This window comes from Prosopis cineraria, unplaced genomic scaffold (genome assembly GCF_029017545.1).
Source record: "Prosopis cineraria cultivar Desert tree isolate PC_DT_omini unplaced genomic scaffold, ASM2901754v1 PC7, whole genome shotgun sequence".
In the NCBI taxonomy this organism is placed as follows: domain Eukaryota; kingdom Viridiplantae; phylum Streptophyta; class Magnoliopsida; order Fabales; family Fabaceae; genus Prosopis; species Prosopis cineraria.
Genome location: NW_026555338.1, coordinates 19,971,083 through 19,984,527, shown reverse-complemented (window position 1 = coordinate 19,984,527; position 13,445 = coordinate 19,971,083). Strand labels below are relative to the sequence as shown.

General features: G+C 34.0%; 1 protein-coding gene across 1 annotated transcript; it reads right to left on the bottom strand.

The window, feature by feature from the left end:
* Positions 1–339: 339 nt before the first annotated feature.
* Positions 340–9,850, bottom strand: LOC129315515 (protein TPLATE). The gene is made up of 7 exons (XM_054959262.1): positions 8,575–9,850; positions 7,378–7,974; positions 5,527–5,888; positions 4,599–4,902; positions 3,773–3,895; positions 1,868–2,323; positions 340–1,127 (listed from the first exon to the last, which is right to left on the bottom strand). The coding sequence occupies exons 1-7, from the start codon at positions 9,700–9,702 to the stop codon at positions 594–596; spliced, it is 3,504 nt and encodes a 1,167-aa protein (XP_054815237.1). The 5' UTR covers positions 9,703–9,850; the 3' UTR covers positions 340–593.
* Positions 9,851–13,445: the final 3,595 nt, after the last annotated feature.

Below are 13,445 nucleotides of genomic sequence, written 5' to 3'. Positions count from 1 at the left end.
CTTTACCCTACAAAAATATAAAGTAACATGAGCACTTAAAAAAAGATAATAATTACATCTTAAAAGACTCAAAATACCTTATATTTTTTAACAGCCAATACTCTCAAAAAATATTATATTTTTGAATGGAGGGAGTAACTTTTAATCTGGACATAATTATTAATTCTTGGCCAAAAAAATTAGAAATTAAACATGAAATAATTGTTCTGTACCCATAGAAACATGACATCATTAAATGATAAAAACAAACTAAAACAAATTAAAACAAATTTTCCTTTGTCACTACCTCCGTCACTCTAACACGAACGTACGTACGTACGTATGTGAAAGAAAAGAAAATGCAGGCCAAAAAGGAAAGATTCATATTTCTAAATAACTTTCACATACAATGAAATGGAATACAATACAATACAAAAAGTACAAAGCTCGTTCCTGAAGAAGTGGGAAGCAAAAAAGAAAAAAAAAAGGAGACAAAACTGGAGAGCACGATTTGACCAGATTTTAGATTCCTCAAATTGTTATATATCCATACACAGAATCAGTACACAAGAATACAAAGAATTTACTCAATCAAACCTTTCTATTAGTGACAATTAGTTTACTTCAGTGCTTCTATCTTTGCATAGTATGTGCCATTCCTGAAGCACAGCTGCTTGAAGAGCTCGGTGCTCAGCCTCCTCAGCAGTTAATTTTGATAGTGTTGAAGGTCCCTTCGTTTTTTCATCTTTATCATCATCCTTTTCTTTCTTCTTCTGGTCTTTGTCTTCTTCATCCTCGCTATCTTCCTTCTCCTCCTCGTCTTCTTCTGATTTTGGAGACTTTGGAGGCGGTTGAGCTGCCTTCAACATGGCTATCCTTTCCATTGAGATTCTCAACCTTTCAGCGGCGGCTATTTTCACTTCATCTTCCGGCATATACTCCACGCCGCCATCAGTAAGGTCATCAAGCCAGCCCTGAAGATCCGACCCGATCTCCTTCGTGATTGATGCATCAGATGCTCGAACCACGAACTTGCACAACATGGTGGTGGTTTCATCACCGAGGTCCACATTTCTACTCACTTCACTGGCACCAAAAATCATCAAGCCTAGGAAGCCACCATGCCAAGTTTTTGCAGCATAACACAGCTGTTGCAGCAGGAGAAAAAAGATTCAATAAATTATACCATGCTGATCCCATCCTAACTCCATTTTGTTTCAATTTTTATCAATTTCATCCTTTATATTTTCTTAAATTATTATGTAAGTCCATTAAGTTTGACTCTCAAAAAAAAAATCTAATGCATAAATTATACTGATGACTTGATATATATATATATATATATATATAGCCAAATGAGAATGAGTTATCCTCAAATCAGTTTAATTTTTATCAATACAATTGCTTACATTGTATTTTAGTCTCCTGCTTTTAAAATTTCAGAGTTTATTATTTTCTAACTAAATAATTACATTTCTTTTATTAATCTACATGATTGCATCAAGATTTTGCTATTCATGTCAGCAAATTTTAATAGTGTGTAACTTTTTTGTTTTTTAAAGCAATATAGACCAAATAGATAATCGAGGTAAATTTAAATGACTAAATTAATAAAAATTAAATTTGTGGGACTAAATTAATAATAGAAACAAAATTGAGGAACTAAAAGTTGCATAATCCCTTTAGTTTAATCTGTGGTTAGGTTTCTTTTGAACTAGGTGTGTTATTATTGTTTCGAAAAAAAGTACAATCCAAGTGAAAACATTAATTCAGATTCTTGTGGCAAGCTGCATATCAGCAGATTTCATAAGAAAAATGACAATAAGTAAATTGATTCAACCAGGAAGACAGTTTACAGAGAACATATTTACTGGAAATAAATCCAAACCTGAAATCCTGCCACAGTACGGATAATATGTGAACAAACTTTGTGGAATGGCTTGGAAGACAAAGATTTCAATCCACTTAAGAAAGGAGAAGCTCCATACTGCTGGGCTGCGGTAGCCTGGAAGCCGCTTCCTTCGTAGGTATATGTACCAGTGTATTCAACCACAGCTGGCAAACTGGGCCACAGCCGGAAAAATTCAACAGGTGAGATTTGATGTGGCAAAAGAAGCTCAGTCAACGGAATCTTGTATGGCTGACATCTCAGTATCACAGGTTCCCCTAATTCGGGCCTTAAGCTTCTCTTCTGTCTAACAATTTGAGGATCCTCTTCGGTGTAGTCACCTTCATAGTCTCCAACAGCACCACTTCCATAGAAAGGGTAGTACATGACTTGAGTCCAAAGGGCACATCTTTCAAAGTGGGAAACACCAACCGTCACACTACAGAGTACTGGATCCTGGGGATGGTACATTTGTCAAGAACAAGGATCAAGATACACTATAAGAGATTGATACATGGGAATTAGGAGTAATAGGGGTAATTTGGGATATAAGGGTAGTTTGGGTATTTAGTTATATTATCTATAAATAGGCCTTTTGATGTGACACACACTCACACACACTTGCACAGATCTGAATAGAGGGAGAGAGCAGAGAGAAACCAGAAACAGGGAGAAAGAAATGAAGAAGATGAAGACAGAACAGTGGTGGAGCATGAGGGAGAGGCAGAACGCAGAGAGGGAGACAGCTATCAGATTTTACACGTAAAACTCATTCGTCAAAAGTGTCCTTACAAGAGCAAAGCCTAAACTATTTAAACTAAACTTTCTAGATAAAGCTAATGTTCAGATTTCTCTCTTTACAAAAGTATTGAAATAACACAAAAGTAACTTGCTTATTCCTAGATAGGCTTTTTACAAGCAACATAAAATAGTAATAAGCTACTAGCCTAGGCTTCTTCCTATAAGAGGTTTCTTCAAAATATATTAATTTTTATATTTCATCACCTTTATGTTGTAAGGGGTCATTATGAATGGAATTAATCTCTCTCTTCGTCTCTATTCTTCTTCTGCCTCTTCTCTCTCTCTCTCTCCCCCTTCTATCTCTAATACCCTTACATCCCAAATTACACCTATTACTCCCAATTCCCATGTATCAGAGATAATCCCCCCTTCCAAATATAAGCAAATTTTAATCAACTCAGTTTAAAAAAGTTAGTTAATCCTGAAAATTTTAGACTAAAATGCCTTTATAATTAATGTTTACTTTTATTTCCAATTATATAATTTGGAAAAAAATGTACAATAACAACAACAAGTCTTATCCCACTAGGTGGTGTTGACTACATGGATTACACAATGCTATTGTGCTCTATCACTAACAAAGATTTTAGAAATATTATGGGAAAATGTAATAAATGCTTTTTGAAATTTGCAGCTTGACTTATAAGTTATAACAAAACACTGAAACAAGTAGTTTCTCTTGTGATAAAAAAGAGAGGGAGTACACTATTAGTAGCACAGAATTATCTGAGGAAACAATGGAAACCTCAGTTTAAGAGAAGAAAGTACACATTTTTTTGGGTTAAGAATCCTCAATCAAGAAAGAACCAATAAAATCTCAAAAAAAAAAAAAAGTTACAGAGGCAGTATAATAGTAAACGGTGAAGAAGAGCTGCGCATTGTCTTTGCATATTAGAAAAGATGACTCCCTATGAGAAAGACATCAAAGAGAAGCCGTAAACACAATGTAACTAAGTCAACTCCCTCAGGAGAACAGACATACCCATTGGACTTGAGACACATGCAGAATAACCCAGAAGAAGCACATCCAAAAATAGTAACATTCAAAACAGGTAAAAGCAAACATAGAAATAGAATGCACTTTAGCTTAGAAGGAGAAGAAACCTGGGAAACAAGATTACGCAACTGCCGAACTGCTTGAGAAGAACCATCCATATAATACAGGGCACCAGTTAGTCCCACCCGGACATCCACTCGGTCTAGTTGAAGCTCAGTTAAATTTAAGATCTGAAACATTTTTACTCATAGTCAATGGGAAATGCTGGAATAGACATGTTACAGCAGTTAGATAAAATTTTGCCAAGAAAACAAATGCCTCCCTCTATAATCCTATGTCTCAGAGAGCACCTTCAGTGAGATATATTAGTTTCCAAATTGATGACAAAGACAGATTTATATGTAGCGTTAGAAATTAACATCAGTCTACTTTCAGGCTTCTAATTAATCAATATCATCAGCAACTGCATGCTTAAAATACAATGGTTAATCCATCCCTTATTTTTTCAATTTTTAATTTGACTATATTCATAAGCAAGAAAGTAATTTCCTCAAAACAATATGACGGAACTTTGCTTGAAAAAACAGCAGACAATCTGTCTGAAAATTTGTCAAGATTTTAAAATGAAGCAACGACGGTGCATCAAATTAAATGTACCACGTAATGCAATTCTTAGAAAAATTCTAGTCAAGGTAACCTCAAATCTCAAGTAAAATTCAATCCTACAAGGCTGATAAGAGGGAAGAATGTCCACTAAAAAAAGATCCTTGTGTGTCTCACCCATCAGATGTGGGACATTCTCTGCCATCAAACATTACCACCACAATATTGTCAATGAAAATATCCTGCTTAAATTATCTGAACAAGCCATAACCTAAAACAACTAATTCTCAAATGACTAATTATGAAAGAACAAATCAAGAAGGCTTTAACCTTTAAATGCAGACTGATACGCCCATCAGCAGGGTCAGCTAAATGGTAACCTTCAACATAACAGGGATCGCTACTGCCACTCAACGTAATTGCAGTAGGAGGAACTTTCAGTAAAGTAGAATCAATCCCTTTTGTCAGTAAGAGGGTTAGTTCACTAGGGTCTGGCCTCCAGAGCTCCAAAATAGCCTTATGAACCAATCCTTCCAATTTTCTATCTTGAGCAGCAGATGATTCATAAAATTGAACGGTTAATTTGTGATGGCTAAATGGGTAATCCCCTCTAGCTGCAGTAACCCCTGCCCACCTGAAAAAGGAAGCACAATTACCAGTTATCACCTGATGAATTAAATTTATCACATGGCAAAAATCAACATCAGAAAAATGGATAAATGCCAAAGGAATTGGTTTACATCATATTTTAGCTTTTTATAGTGACCAGCAATGGAATTTACTGACAATGTCAGAATAAGAACATTTGCAGAACATTTTTTTATAGATAACTCACGAAAAGAAAGCATGGGCTCAGGAAATATGGGGGACATCAGACTGAGCTAATTTTTCTACCCAGCCCAATTTTATCTCGGACTGCATTTCCCACAGCCTGAGATGACTGATTTAGGACTAGTGAGATCGGAACAGTTCCAGAGTGGGTCACGAGTCACACAATTTTGGAGCTTTTACTTAAAAAAAAAAATTAAGATTTTGAGGCCTGCTTCTATGAAATGGAAATCAATACTAAAACTACAGAAGAAACATCACAATGCTAACAATGCTAATTGAGGCAGGAAAATCAAAAGTCAGGAGTGTAACAGATCGCAAGAATTTAAATAGATGAAAAGATATAAAGAAGTAAAAATGTCCAATGAAAATCCAAGTCAGGATACCTATGGGAGTAGTGGAAAGTACAAATTTTGCAAAATATTCTCACCTACTCTCTGGATGATTTGAAGCATATTTAATTCTTTGCAACATAAAACGGCATTGATGTTTGCTAACAGAATCAGCCAAAGTACTGTTCCTAAACTCCTCCAGCTCCTTAGTAAGTAACTGTCCAGCCCTCGGGTGGCGCGATCCCAAACGTTGAGCAGATAAAAGAACTGCCTGGACATCTTGAACTCTATTGGTTGTTTCCGCAGATGAATCTATGTTAAAAAGAACCTTGTGAATATTTGATATAATGACATTGAGGGGATCACTTGGATCATCAGCTAGGAGTGGATCTAATCCTTCTATATCTATGTGTTCTGAAATAGCCCAAATAAGTCGGGCCAATATTCTTGGGGTATTCACCTGTCACAATGACAAAAATGCAAGATAATTTCCAAACAGAGAACAGTAATTCAATTTCTACATTAAGAACCAAGCAACTAATTTGAGGTCACATAAGTACAGCAAACCAAATGTGCGAGAAAAAATAAAGTAATCCAGGATTTAGTTATTGATGACAAATAAAATAGTAAAGAACAAATCTACAGGGGTAAAATCAAATCACATTCTTTCAATAAGAATCTTAGTATAGATTATGGCTGAAATTAGGAAACATTCATTTTAAGTATATCACATATAGTTATAAGTTATAACCAATAGATACTACATTTTCTGTCAAGGTAAAACAACTCTTTGGACTGTAAATCGAAATATTCATGACCAAAATTTAAAGAAAAATTGAATTGCATGTATAACACGATTAATCAAAACTCAATTATTTAAAAAGGGGCAAATATCAATGCATGACAAAAAATAAGACATGTTTATTAATATGCGATGTCGTGACAGTAAATCATGGACCTAAGATTCAAATCCACAAAGTAACATATCAACATTCAAGTCATCATAACCCTCAAATGGATTTAAGAATAAAACGTACAAAATTATAAATCACAATTCACTAGTCTTAATCCTCTTGAGGATCAATATCATCATTCACTGTCTCTACATTTCCTTTTGTGAAAAATAACAAAATAAGACAAATGCTTCCCTTTCCAAATCAAAACTGTCAGGAAAAAACCAAAATAATCCTTGACAGTTTTTAGCGTCAATATGACCAGGTGGACAATAGTTTGATCCTTGCTGCTGCTATCTCCCCAATTAACTGGATTTATATGCAATCTTTGATAGGCAACAAGCTTATGTTTTCTTCATGCTTCAACCCTAAAAGGATTTTGCATGAGGGGCATGTAAAATATATTAATAAAAACCAATAATGGGTTTTCACATAATAGCTTAAGCTTTTGGGTTGAATTAGTTTTGGACAAAGATCTTGAGCCACGCCTCTTCAAATCCTCAAGGTCATACATATATTTTTTTCTTTTTTCTAGCAATCTTCTATAGTTTTAGAAAACACATCTTTTATATCATACGGGAAACTAACGCATGGAGCAGCAATTTGGCTTGACAGGATGTTGTTTCATCCATGCAACACGGTCATCACCCAAGTTTTATTGACTTCATGGTAGAAGCTTTGGAAGCAAGTAAACTGTAAAGGACCACAATATCAACAGAGAGGTAGAAGACAATAGGTTTAGGTTTCAAAAAGACGTGACTCCATAAAATAAGGTGAAAGAGGGAGGACATTGGCTAGTCAGATTTCTTTTCAAGAAAAGCATCCTTGTGCTATAATAGGAACCATGTGATGCTGTGCAAACATGGCAGAAATATATTCTAAAAACAGAACGGGAAAAACATGATATTTAAACACTTTTTCACCCTGGCAATGATTTGAATCACTTTCTGAATGATATATGCCACTAGATGCATTGCTCAGTATGAGAAATCCTACCTCATGTAAGTCTTTAACGAGTTCCCGTTGCAAATTTTGCAATCTCGTCTCATTCAAAATTTGATCCTGAGAGGCTCCATCTTTGACTCTTTTTACACCACCCCTTGTATCATATATGTAGCATAGTCTAACAAGCAACTTCAAGTAGCAGTCAATTGCATAGGTCCGACCATCACAGTCCCATTTAACACAAGGCCGACAAACTTCCACCACTTCCAAAGCAGGCTCTGTCCAATTTAATGCACCATAACCAGTTCCATATGCCAGGGCTCCTATAACCCTGCTCTCCATTCCTGAGTTCTTCTGCTCAGGCAAAGGCAAAGACAACTGAAAACAACTTTCCACTAGTGATGCAACTAACTCCTCCCTAAATATGCTTTTACTTGTAATGCTATTAAGATCATCTTTGACTCTAGCATCCTCAAAAAGAGAAGCAATATCAGTTCCAGCAAGAGGCTTCTGACCTCTTCGGACACTTTCCTTGGCAAAAAGATCAACACAAAGAGCTGTTCGACATATACATGCTAAAGCATGCATGCGATCAGATTCTGCTCTAAGATTTCTCACCATTAAAAGTAGCCTCTTGAACAATGATACCTACACATGACCATTCATAAATAATTAATGGATGCCTTATCTTAACCATGAATAGGCATTCAAATATCAAGCAATATTGAGTTTTTCTCAGAAACCATCTAAATCTTTATTCGTATAATCCTTTAGCACTAAGATAAAATGACACAAAATTTAAACATAACAGCCATTAAAAATCAGCAGAAAAGTAAACGAAAGCATATTGTATATTAATAATTAAGATAAAAACAAAAAATCTAGCTACGCACTGTTTCTCCCATAAGTTAATAATTAAGATAACAAAAATATCTAGCTACCTACAGTTTCTCCCATAAGTTTCCAAGCTTCATAAGAAAACCAGTAATATTATGACGTTATTCTCTCAGGTGAAAGCGGTCCTTTACTTTCTTTTAGTATGCGGGAAGAAAGCTTCAGCCTAAGATCTCATGTAAGCTGCAAAAACTTCTTACAACTAAACCACACTAAATGCTTCAAGTTGCCCTGTCATCTAGTAGAAGGCTGGTTACGCATTTAGGACCAGCAAAGACTAAAGAGCAAAACGTATAAACAGAGACACTGTTACTTTGGATTGGAGTATTTTAGAGTTAGACAAGGGAAAGTCACCTGCATATTAAGATCAAGGAGATGAAGATTCGTGACAACGGCCCTAACTATACTTTCTCTGGCAGAAGAGAATTCTTGTCTATCCCACAGTGTAAGAATTGCAATAATTGACTGCGATGCCCATTCAGGCTTCCCCCCAGGCACATCAGCCAGGTAAAGCATATTAATCCCTACTTCAAAAATCAATGCCGGTTCCAGTGAAGAAACTAGGAACGGTGCTAAATGTGAAACCACATCTGAAACTCCAACTAGTTTTTCAGCATTGGAATCAACCCTAACACTCCCATTCACGGTACCAGACGACTTTGAAAGGTTACGAATAACCTGGTACCCACCCGACGCTACTGCCTTCACTGCATACACAATAGGGAACACTGTTACTCTGAAACTCTCCACAGGCAATATCAGAGACCTAGCCATCAAAGCGTTACGCTTCTTCCACACAAAGTCCACCATGGATGAGACCCAATTGGATCGAATGGCGAGCGAATTCTCGCTGTCGACCAGCTTGTCACCAGCCAACCTGCTCATTCTCTTGGAATTGAACTCCTGAAACAACCTCCCAACGGACTCAAATGCAACTTTGCAAACATTATCAGATTTGTCAAGCATGTTTTGCCCAATACGCGTCCACCAACTGGAAACCCTATCGAGTAAATTGACGTTGTTCTCGCACAGCGTGACAAGATCATCGCGAGCAAGAACACAGCCTAAGGTCTCTGTGATCGAAAACCTAAGATTGTCGCTGGGCGAGTCGAAACAGTCAGAGATCTCTTTGTTACAGTCCGTGATGAGCCTTCCCAGACGATAAGAAGGGATGGCAGCGAGAATGGAGACAGCGGCAGCGGTTACATCGGGGTCCGGGAAGTGGAAGTCCGAGCGGACTCCGTTGCAGACGGTCTCCCACAGGTCAGGGGTGAGACGGGTGGAGCGGATGAGATCGAAGGCAAGCTTTTTACAGACTGCAGAAGCAGGAGCGGCGACAATTTCTTCCACGGCGGATTTGGCAATGACAGAGATATCACGGCCGGCGGCTGACTGTTGCAGAGCTAGAAGAAGAGCCCCGGATTGCCGAAGTGCGTCATTGGAGCGAATGTCTGCTTGGATTTCAGCGAAGAGAATGTCCATTGAGAGAAGTTAAGTTCAAGATCGTATTGAAGGATTATAGCTGATATTGAAGAGAATTGAAAATGAGAATCATGCCTATGGATCTGGACTCTGGAAACAATGGAAGATTCATCGGAGACGCAATTCAGTCTTGCAGAGTTGGGGATGGTGGTGTAAAAAGATTACTGTAGAATAATCTGTTTTTTTTTTTAATTATTGCTATTACAATTGAGAAATGAGGTGTAATTTGGGAAGTGAATTAAAAATAACGCAATTTCATTTGTAAATATGACAAGTTAATTTAAGTTTAAATTATGAAAATTATTAATTTAAATTATTAAATATTAAAGCATTAGTGTGTCTAAAAATTGTTCGAAAAATATTTTAAAACATATTCTTGATGATATTAATAAAATAAAGTATTCTTTTTTTTTTACATGGAAAAAGAAAATTTTTCTTCAAGTTATGACGTTTTAAATTATTTGTAATTTATGAATAATGTGCCCGACTTTAAATTTTGAATAACTATATAGAATGCATTTTAGTTTAATTTATAAAAAATTTCATTTGTAACCTTTTAGTTTAATTTTTTTATTTTCAATTTAATAAGATTATTGTATAAGACAAAAATATATATACGCATAGTTTTTGAAATGTTAGATTAGAGCAAAATTTAATCATTTTTCTTAACTGTTTATATATTTATAATATAGTAACACGATACATGTAACATCTGAATTTTTCATTGGTTAAGTTATCATGGTTTTGCACTAATTAAGGATCTTTAATGTGGTTTAGGATTGGAAAAAATAAAAGAAAATGAAATAAAGGAGGATTTTGAAAAATAAATAAAAAAAATTCAAAACTCATTTTTACATATCACAATTGTTGCTAGATGATTTTTTTTTTTCACTCCACTACAAGGTTACAGAAAATCCATGTATAAAAAAATACAATCAAGTCATATCAAAATTTATATTGTTTCTGTGTTCTCGTAGCAAATAATTAAAAATTATAAAAGCTAAGTTGTCACAAAGTGCTTGCTAAACAAGTAAATCAACGTATCTATTAGTTTTTTTAAATATGTGGTCAAAAATAATTGTCTGGTCTATGCTACATGAATTTTATGAAAGCTTATATTCAATACTAGATGATAATTAGATGACACCAATATAAGAGGACATAAGGAAAATTTAAGTTTTTTGAAGTGAGGAGCAATGGCAAAAAGGGATGAGCTTACTTTTGATCATTTTCTGAACATTTTCAAGTAAGTTTTGGCTTCCCATGATCAAAATAAGTTTAGATATCTTCATTTCTCTCCAATTGGTTTTGTGGGTTGGTGGAAATTTCTGTTTTGGCAACTAGATTTTGAAATTGTTTGGAATGGCAGGTTAGGAGTTTATTTCATGCTTTTAGAGTACTCTTGGTTTATTCATTATTTTAATTAGTGAAATTTGAGTTATTTTCCTTGTTAATCAAACCCTAGGATAAAGTGTTGAGAAATTGAATTTTTTATGATTTTTTATAGCTTTGAAACTCTCATTAAGGTATTATTTTTTAAAGAATACCCAATATCCTAAATTATTTATATTGTAACAATTTTGCCTTTAAAGTAATTAAAACATAATAAAAATAAACCTTAACGTAGATCCATTTTGCATGAAAAGTGGCATTTTTGATCAAATTTAATTTACTGTTAGCATTTTTAATAGTTAAAGTTGTGCTATTTAACATCAAGGGCAAATATGTTATGTTTTAATTATCTTAGAGGCAAAATTGCTACAACAAATAATTTAGAACATTAGGTGTTCCTCAAAGAATAGTTAGCAAAAATGCACCTTAACACTATATTTCAATTTAAATATACAAAAATATTCAAACTTGACCATGAAAAATATAATACTTATACACATGTTATACAAATATCAATTATAATTTTTGACAATAATAATACACAAACATTAAAAATATTAATTAAGAGATTTATATTTCATTTACGATTCAATATTCCAAAAAGTAAAGGGAAAAAGTAAAAAGAAGAACATAAAATCTAATCATGTCAACTCATTTAATTCTTTGAGTTGATCGAATTTTTCTGATTAAAATGGAGTCACAGAATGACTAATTCATTCAATCAACTAAATTGATTAGTTCATCAATTCACAGGTCAACTCAATGGGGTCAATCTAATTTTACAAACAATGAATTTTTCTTAATAATTGATATCTCATGTCTATCTCCATTTCAACAATTTTAGTTAAAGGTTTTAACTATAACAAGAAAGCTCCAAAGTAGTGATCCCTCACATCCTTCCCCACATAATGAAGACCCTCTTTGGCCCTTGGTATTTTGTTGGAGAGCTTAAATATCATATATCATTGTCAAATGCCAATTTTTTTACCAGCATTTTGTGAAAAGCCAATTGTAATAATATTTACATACCTTTGGAAAGTTAACACCCTACAAACTTATTGGATAATTTTGATGATGATTGACATCGACTAAGGTAAAGTCATATATGTGCTGTTATTTCATGTCCAATAATGCTTATACAATCTGTGGACTATTGTTAAGGGTATTTTTTTTATAAAAAATTTAGATAAGTTGGATTCTGAGAATTTATCAAGATTAAGATATACCTGTAAATTTAAATAATGCTTATACAAATACTTACAAATTATCCACCAACAAGGTCCTTATATTAATAAGACAATTTAATCCTATGATTTTATGGGTTATAAATCAAATTTTTACCAACCAACTGGATTGCTTTTTGTTGGTATTGTTAAGGATTTCCCCCCTGATTACCTGTCTAAGTTGGGAAAACATGATTGTGGGTTGGTTTTCTGTTGGGCCAGAAAATGGGTCCAAAATGCAATGCCAGAAATCGGCCCAAATATGATAAAAATTGTGAACCTTGGGATCACATATCTTGGAATCCAATTCCAATTCATGTTGTTTAAAAACCTGACAAAACTTTAGATGAGATCAAGTTATGGACAACAGTTACACCTTAGCTAGACACCAAAAACAACCGTTATGGCCATATTTTGGGCTTAAGAAAAAACCCCAAGTGTCCAACTTGGGCCAACATCCATAAGATATGAGAATTTGTTATTTGATTTTTTTTATTTTTTATAAATAAAATATCTTTAAGTTCATACCTATCCTTTAATTATGTTAAAAATTAATAAATCATTATCTCTGAACGCAGTTAATGTATTCATTTTCACTTTAATTGTTATTTTTTAATTTGCAAGATATGAAGAAAGTGTCTTTTAGAACCCAAGTTCAAATTGCTTTAAGAATTGTTATCTAGCAGTTAATTAAATAAATAAATTTCAACAATTTTTGTCCAAGGATATTGGAAATTTGAGATAGTTTCTTTACGAAGACACCATGGACGTTTGGAAGCAGAAGACAAGATGCGATGCTTCTAATTAATATCGCTTCTAATCTTACCTTTGAAAATGAAAAAAAAAATACAATATCATAAATATAATTAGCTACTAGAATTAATTTTTTTAATAAGAATCAATTTTGAAAATCTTGGTATGCATAATTATCTTTAATTCTCAATTTATGAATTTATAATATTTTAAATTAAGGTTAATGAACATTTTTGCTTTTCAACTGTTCACGCAGGTCTACCATCCTAAATTTTTGTGGCACAATATTCCTCTTGAACAATTAAAATGGTAGAATCTTATCTTTATCGTTAATAAATGTTAACTTGAACTCTTGGTTGATTTAAAAAATTACAC